General features: G+C 39.2%; 1 protein-coding gene across 2 annotated transcripts; it reads left to right on the forward strand.

Annotated features, from left to right (window-relative positions):
* The first annotated feature begins 3,582 nt into the window (after positions 1 to 3,582).
* On the forward strand, positions 3,583 to 8,683 carry LOC131688996 (uncharacterized). Of its 2 annotated transcripts, XM_058973717.1 has the most exons (3): positions 3,583 to 3,661; positions 3,877 to 4,274; positions 8,162 to 8,683. In XM_058973717.1, exons 2-3 carry the CDS (start codon positions 4,146 to 4,148, stop codon positions 8,420 to 8,422), a joined length of 390 nt encoding a protein of 129 aa, XP_058829700.1. In that variant the 5' UTR covers positions 3,583 to 3,661; positions 3,877 to 4,145; the 3' UTR covers positions 8,423 to 8,683. The 2 variants fall into 2 exon arrangements, with proteins under 2 accessions (XP_058829700.1, XP_058829701.1); XM_058973718.1 differs by lacking the exon at positions 3,583 to 3,661 and having other exon boundaries at positions 3,778 to 4,274.

An 8,683-nucleotide genomic window follows, 5' to 3' on the forward strand; every position in this document is an offset into this window, starting at 1 on the left:
CTGTAACCGTCATGCCTTGAAGTGAACGAACGAGCATCCTGATTCTTTGGCGCACGATGAAAAGTGAGAAAAAGCCGAGCTTCACCTCGGATCTGCCTATTAGAACACTTAGGGACACTTTTTACATCGAAAAAACCGATTAAATTAACTATGACCGAACCGAAAGAAAACTTATGGCAATAGAAAGGCACATTACGTCATTTGTTTGCGCTTTTCTTCTTCATATCCTCTTGTTTTTTCGGTTTCATCAAAGAAAAATGACAACCGCACTCACACAGAAAAAAATGTGCACATCTGTAACCGTCATGCCTTGAAGTGAACGAACCCTCTAAGAACGGTTGGTTTCAAAATCGTCCAATGAAGGACGTTCGTTGGACCAATTTGGACAACGTCCAAATAACCGTTCAACGAACGTCCATCGTTGGACCCGTGTTGAACGATTTTGAAACAATTTTTTGGACTTCTCAGTGGGAACGAGCATCCTGATTCTTTGGCGCACGATGAAAAGTGAGAAAAAGCCGAGCTTCACCTCGGATCTGCCTATTAGAACACTTAGGGACACTTTTTACTTCGAAAAAAAAACAATTAAATTAACTATGACCGAACCGAAAGAAAACATGGCAACAGAAAGGCCCACTACGTCATTTGTTTGTGCTTTTCTTCTTCATATCCTCTTGTTTTTTCGGCTTCATCAAAAGAAAAATGACAACCGCACTCACACACAGAAAAAAATGTGCACACCTGTAACCGTCTTGATTATAAATACACGCAGAAAAAAAATTAGTAAAAATAAACAAATTTTGGTTCTAAATAACAATTTTCCCGTTTGATATAGTGACAAACAAAGATTCAGGTTTGATTCAATCAATACTGTTGGTTGAAATTATCAACTAATTCATTTGTTGGCTTTTCAGTAGTTTCAACAAATATTTCGTTTGAAACAACAAAATCATGTTAGGTTTAACCGAACAAACAACTTTGAAGGATCATTCGTAACCCAACTTTGTACCGGGAAACAAGTGCTTTTGTTCTCTCCGGTGTGGTTTAGTTTTTTCGGTGGTACGAAGGTGCTTGCTGTGGCAGAGGCTGCAGTGAAGCATTACTAATAAACAGTCCCGCGAGTGATAATTGTTACCTGCGATATCAGTTAGAGTAGTGCAGTGAAGTGCGTTACTAAACATTTTTCTTGCCTGAAAGACGGCTTTGTTTAGACGAGCTATATCAGCTCTACTGTATGAAGGTCACGCGGGTGACGGATAAAACAAACGAAGGATCAATTCACCTACCAGCTCGCCAGGAACCAACTGGTGAAGTGTTTCGTTTTTTACTTTTCTTATCGATTTTTTTTATTATTGTTTTTGATTTTTTATTTTTATTTAAATTAAATAGTGCGGTCGAGCGTGTTGCTCCCGCAACAAAATGGAACAAGCAGAAGGATCACCCTCCGATGACGAATATTATGGGGAAGAAGAACATATATCTGATACTGAGATAGATAATGTTATGGTCGATCCACTTCCCCCACTTTCCCCCAATGTCTCACAGCCCCCCCGAGTCAAGGTTTACCAGGAAGGATCCGCTGGTCCTTGGGTGGTATACTTTCGGCCCAAAAATAAACCGTTAAACAGCATAACTGTTGCACGGGAGCTGACAAAACGTTACTCGGCCGTAACCGAGATTAAAAAGGTTCAGTCAGATAAACTGCGCGTAGTCGTTACTGACTTGAAACAGGCCAATGATATCGTTAGCAATAGCCTCTTTACGCTGGAGTATCGCGTCTACATCCCTTCTCGTGATGTGGAGATCGACGGTGTGGTAAGTGATGCGGGTCTAACTGTCGATGATCTGATGAATGATGGGCCTGGCCGCTTTAAGGACCCTAACCTTCAATCAGTTAAGATTTTGGAGTGCAAGCAATTGCACTCAAAGTCCATCGAAGATGGTAATTACTATCCATCAGACTCGTTTCGTGTAACCTTCGCCGGATCTGCACTTCCGAGCTACGTTGAAGTGGGAGGAGCTCGTCTACCTGTACGCCTGTTTGTACCGCGGGTCATGAATTGTTCCAATTGCAAGCAGCTAGGTCACACGGCCACCTACTGTAGCAACAAGCAACGGTGCGGTAAATGTGGGGAACGCCATGCGGATGATACTTGCAGTAGCCCCGCTGAGAAGTGTGTTTACTGTGGGGAGAATCCTCATGCACTTTTGACATGCCCAACGTACAAACTTCGCGCGGATAAACTGAAGCAATCCGCCAAAGATCGCTCCAGACGCTCTTACGCAGAAATGCTTAAAAGAGCTGTTCCACTTATCTCCGAAAACCCATTCGCTCTCTTGCCAACTGACGATAACGCCTCTAACGACCCTTGCGAGGGGCATTCTTTGGCTCCGCTTGGAAACTCTAGGAAAAGACCTAATCAAAACTCACCTGAACTTCCTCGTAAGGGTCCTAGGTTGTCCCAAACAAGGGTACAAAATAAAAATAATTCATCAACTGGAAGTGCTGGTACAAATCCGAAGATAATACCTCCTGGTTTTGGGAAATTGAGATACAACCAGGAGTTTCCAGCACTCCCCGGGGCACCAAAAATCCCAAGTGCTCCAATTTTACAGTCAGAAACTCAACCTAAAACGGGATTCCTTAAATTCTCTGACATTATGGACTGGATATTCACAGCTACCAATCCTATGAAAAACTTGCTGGTTGCTATTCTACCAACAGTAAGAACATTTTTAAAACAGTTGACTGAACAATGGCCCCTCCTTACAGCGATCGTATCCTTCGATGGCTAACTTATTAGACGGAATCAGGGATCTGATCACTGTTTTACAGTGGAACTGCAGAAGTATTATCCCCAAAATTGATTCATTAAAACACTTGCTAAATTACAATCATTGTGATGCATTTTCCCTATGTGAAACATGGCTAACTTCTAATATAAACCTCAACTTCCACGATTTTAACATTATCCGCTTGGATCGAGAAGACTCATATGGGGGGTACTTTTAGGGATCAAAAAGTGCTACTCCTTCAATCGAATCAACCTCCCTTCGACGCCAGGCATTGAAGTTGTCGCTTGTCAAACAACAATCAAAGGCAAAGATCTTTGCATTGCTTCTATTTACATTCCTCCTAAGGCCATGATGGGATATTGAAGATTCTCCAACGTGATTGAACACCTTCCCTCGCCCCGCCTGCTTCTTGGAGACTTTAACTCTCACGGTACGGGGTGGGGCTGTCTATACGACGATAATCGATCTTCGACAATTCAAGACCTTTGTGACAACTTCAATATGACAATTCTGAACACAGGGGAAATGACACGGATTCCTAGACCACCTGCGCAAGCAAGTGCACTGGACATTGTAATATCCCAATGATTTTGGGTATTCTGCATTATGAGTGCATTCGAATTTGTACTAAAAAGATACTCTCATGAGAACAAATAAAGATATAGATCATTCGATCTTTAGCCGTTGTCGTACACGGAGACAATTAATAATTCCTAGTGTTAAATTTATTGAAGTCGAGTGAGAAAACCAAATAGTAATAAATCATATAGTTTAATTATAAAACAAGGTTATTAAAGTGGCGACGAGAAGTGAAACGGATCCACGTACAGTCAGCTCAGACGGAAAGATTCCAGGGTGAGCTTGGGTAAGTAGAGTGTAGAGCAAACCGCATGGCAGACAACGCACTTGTGGGTAACATTTTACTAGAGTGGTTGTTGAGCGAGGCTACGAAGGTTTCTACCTAAACTCTGAACCATTTCAGTGAATTACCTTTCCTGGTGGTGAACTAATAGCGTGTTTAATTCTTTCTTTATTGTTATACTATAAAATAGTTAACTCCATTTTGTATTTTTTCCACAGCTCTCGATCAGTGTTCGGAGTCGTCATCCTTGTCATATAGTGGACTAGTAACGAAAACTCACGAGAGTGTAACAAAAAAAACGATCGTGAGTTCCAAGAGCGTGAGGGACTTAAATGAGTCGTGAGAACTGAGACAGAGGAGTTAATCAGACGATCAGGCGATCGTAGGGATAAATTGCATGGGAGAACAGCGGAGGAGTTGAAAGAGTTGCATGCGAGGTGTTGATCGTCGGCAGTCGAGTGAATAATATTATCGAACGGAGTGTCTTATGATTACTTCCAGTGCGAGCGAACCGGTTGAAGATTGCCAAATAATAAAAAAAATCGGAGAGAACCACGTGCTACTGGCCGTCCAAATACCATCACCGCCAGAGAGAGATCCCGAGAAAGCTGCATCGGTGAGTAGTGAGCTGCAACATAAGTGAGTATCTAATCCGTTCTCATTAGTAGACCAGGCAACAGCATGTCGGTCCCTAGTATGATAGGAACGATAGACCACTATCACGTTGGTAAATCGTTTTGCAATTACATAGAGCGATTTGAAATTATGTGCAAACTTAACAAAGTTAAACCTGAAGAAAAGAAGCAATGGTTTATTTCCCTAAGTGGCGATGATGTGTTCGATGAAATCAAGTTGCTTTTTCCAAAAAAAAATGTTAATGATTTAGATTATGAGGAGATGATCAAAAAACTGAAGTGTCGTTTTGACAAGACTGAACCGGCACTTATGCATAGGTACAAATTCTACAATAAATTTCAGGGGCCAACGGAAAGTGCGGAGAATTTTGCTCTTGCGGTGAGATTATTAGCAGAAAGTTGTAATTTCAAAGAGTTTAAGGATGAAGCTATACGTGATAGGCTCATCTTTGGGTTGCGTGACAAAAAGTTGCAACGTAAGATACTGATGGAAGAAGAAATAACATTAGAAGCACTAGAAAAATTGATTATTAGTGACGAAGAGGCTGGTCAGAGAACCAAAGAAATCGTCGATTCCAATGAAGTAGGAGCAGTTTTTTCGGTAAAGCATAGATTAGGTCGAAGAAATGAAGACAATAATGGTCGAGAAACGGAATGGCGAAGCAGGCGATTTCGGTCTAGAAGTAGGAGTCAAGATCGTGCAGATAGTCGTACAAGAAATAGGGACTATAGCGCACCAACACAGGGTAAAGCTGAGTGGAATGGGCATAGAAATGCGGTATGTAATTACTGCAAGCGTGTGGGACATATTAGAAAGAATTGCTGGTTTCTTAACAAAAATGCGGTAAAGGTTGTTAAACAAGAGGACTCGGCAGATGTAACACCTTTTGACAAATTCAATAGAATACGTATAAATGAGTCAAGTGATGAATCCGACATTAACTGCATGAAGATTAGAGGTAGTAAAAATGTAAGCGAGCCGTGCTTTGTCGAGGTTAAAGTTCAAGGTCAAAAGTTGCTGATGGAGGTAGATACTGGGTCAGCGGTTGCAGTGATCAGTGAGACACTCTTTTAAAAACGTTTTCATTCTGTTGATATAAATGCATGCAATAAGAAATTAGTGGTGGTTAATGGATCCAGGCTTGAAGTTGCTGGGCAGATTTTAGTTGATGTTAAACTCAATGGATGCAGTAGCTTGGAAAAACTTATAGTTTTGAAAAGTGAAACTGATTTTACACCTCTTCTGAGTAGAGACTGGATGGAGACTTTTTATCCAGAATGGAAATTGCTCTTCAAATGTCCTGGTAGGATTAACCATTTAGGTCCAAACCAATTCCGTGAAGAAGCAATTGGTAACATTAAACAACAATTTTTGAAGGTTTTTAGTAAGGATTTTTCCGAACCTATTGTAGGTTTCAAAGCCGATTTAACCTTCAAATCAGAGCAACCGATATTTAAACGGGCATACCAAGTACCATATAAAATTAAAGAGAAGTTTTTGGACCATCTTAACATGCTTGAGAAGCAGGGAGTGATATCAGCTACTAACGCTAGTGAGTGGGCATCACCGGTGATCGCAATACCAAAAAAGGATGGAGAAATTCGCATGGTAATTGATTGCAAAGTTTCCTTGAACAAGGTTTTAATTCCGGACACTTATCTTCTTCCACTTGCTCAGGACATTTTTGCATCGCTAGCAGGGTCAAAAGTGTTTTGTTCCTTGGATTTAACAGGAGCGTATACTCAACTCGAACTATCTGACCGTTCAAAGAAATATGTTGTAATTAATACCATCAAGGGGTTATACACGTTTAACAGGTTACCGCAGGGCGCAACATCAAGTGCGGCTATGTTCCAACAAGTCATGGATCAAGTGCTGGAAGGACTTGAAGGTGTTTGCTGTTATCTCGATGACGTCCTGGTTTCAGGGAAAAATTTTAAAGAATGTTATGACAAATTGGTTCAAGTATTCAAAAGACTTACCAAGGCAAATATACGGGTTAATTTCAAAAAGTGCAATTTTTTTGTTGAATCGCTACAATACTTAGGACATTTGATAACTAAAGACGGATTACTGCCCTCTCCGGGAAAACTATCAACGATAGAAAAAGCTAAGGCGCCAACAAATGAAACAGAATTAAAAGCTTATCTTGGACTTATAAACTATTATAATAAATTTATTCCAAACATGTCAGTTAAACTTAGATGTCTATATAATCTTTTGAGAAAAGATACAAATTTTGTTTGGACGGAAGCTTGTGAAGATGCTTTCCAACAAAGTAAAAATAGTTTGTTATCGGCTAACATACTTGATTTCTATGATCCCACAAAACCGCTTGTAGTAGTAACAGATGCGTCTTCCTATGGATTAGGTGGCGTATTAGCTCAAATAGTAGATGGATTGGAGAAGCCTATATGCTTCACTTCCTTTTCATTAAACACTGCCCAACAAAAGTATCCAATTTTGCATCTGGAGGCCCTTGCGCTAGTTTGTGTTGTCAAAAAGTTTCATAAATTTCTTTTCGGACAAAAATTCAAGGTATTTACTGATCACAAACCTTTACTGGGGATTTTTGGGAAAGAGGGAAAAAATTCAGTCTTTGTAACAAGATTACAAAGATATGTAATAGAGCTCTCTATCTACGAATTTGAAATAGAATATAGACCAGGTTCAAAAATGGGGAATGCAGACTTTTGTAGTCGTTTTCCCCTAGACCAAAAATCCCTTGAGGTGTAGATCCAGAAAGTATAAACAGTCTAAACTTTTCAAATGATTTTCCGTTGGACTTTGCGTTGATTTCGAAAGAAACCAAATCGGATAAGTTTCTAACAGAAATCATAAAGTTTGTTACAACTACTTGGCCGAAAAATGTAACAAAGAAATTCAGAAACTTTTACGCGCTTAAAGAGAAATTACAAATTGTTGATAATGTTTTGTTGATGGAAGATAAAGTAGTTATCCCTGAGAGAATTAAACCCGCCATTCTAAAGCTATTGCATGCTAACCATAATGGCATGACGAAAATGAAGCAATTAGCTAGAAGGACAATATATTGGCCAGGCCTGAACTTAAATATTGAAGAGTTTGTTAAACAATGGGAAACTTGTGCAAAAATGACAATAATACCAAAAATAAAATCTTCAGAAACCTGGATTCCAACAACGCGTCCGTTCAGCAGATTGCACTGTGATTTCTTTTATTTTGATAAAAATGTCTTTCTGTTAATAGTCGACAGTCATTCTAAATGGCTAGAAGTAGAAATGATGCGCTATGGAACAAATGCTAAATCTGTAATTCGAAAGTTTATACCTATTTTTGCACGTTTTGGCCTTCCGGATGTTGTGGTGACAGATGGCGGTCCCCCTTTTAACTCTAAAGAGTTTATTTTGTTCCTAGAACACCAAGGGATTAAAGTTCTCAAAAGTCCACCCTATAACCCTGAAAGCAACGGCCAAGCAGAAAGAATGGTGAGGGTGATTAAAGACGTTTTAAAAAAATATATGTTTGATGAAAAGACGAAATCTTTGGATATCGAAGACCGATTGAATTTATTTCTAATAAATTACCGAAATAGCTGTCTTGGGACGGAAGGAGTGTCCTTCAGAAAAAATACTTTCTTTTAAACCCAAAACCTTGTTGGATTTAATTAATCCACACCTTAATTACAAAAAATATTTGTATAATGCCAATACTGAGAAATCAGTAAAAATAAACGATGAACATTTTGACAAAACTTTAAGTTGCTCAGATGATTTTGATAAGCTAGTGGCGGGGGATAAGTTGTACTACAAAAATTTTGATAAAAAAGATTTACCTAGATGGTTGGATTCCAAATTTATTAAAAAATTGTCTAAAATTTTTTTTCAGATATCTCTGAATGGTCATAAGCTCACAGCTCATCGAAATCAATTGAAGATGATTCACCAACAGCGTGGTCAGTCAAAAGTGTTCATAACCATGGGCATGAACGAATCCGAGAAGCTTGCCAGAAGTATTTCGGAAGATGACGACCTCCTAGGGTTGCCGGATGTTCCTATGGTACCAGAAAATATCCAATCGGAGAAAAAGCGTCATGTGTTGATACGTAGTCCTGTTATGACGAGATCGAAGGCCGCATCAACCAACTGAAGCAGTTAAACATATAAAATTAATAATCAAACAAAGTCGTAATACGATGTCGAAGTTTATTGAAATTTTCCTGATATATTTTAAAGAATAATTCTTGATGAATTCATCTAAAAAGGGGAGAATTGTAATATCCCAATGATTTTGGGTATTCTGCATTATGAGTGCATTCGAATTTGTACTAAAAAGATACTCTCATGAGAACAAATAAAGATATAGATCATTCGATCATTAGCCGTTGTCGTACACGGAGACAAATAATAA

Source organism: Topomyia yanbarensis, chromosome 3 (genome assembly GCF_030247195.1).
Source record: "Topomyia yanbarensis strain Yona2022 chromosome 3, ASM3024719v1, whole genome shotgun sequence".
NCBI classification, from domain to species: domain Eukaryota; kingdom Metazoa; phylum Arthropoda; class Insecta; order Diptera; family Culicidae; genus Topomyia; species Topomyia yanbarensis.

Excerpts from the sequence above, each read along its gene's own strand:
- LOC131688996 (XM_058973717.1), top strand. The coding sequence starts at position 4,146 with ATGATTACTTCCAGTGCGAGCGAACCGGTTGAAGATTGCCAAATAATA. Across the intron at positions 4,275-8,161 it reads ATCCCGAGAAAGCTGCATCG|ATATCTCTGAATGGTCATAA; the intron begins GTGAGTAGTGAG and ends ATTTTTTTTCAG.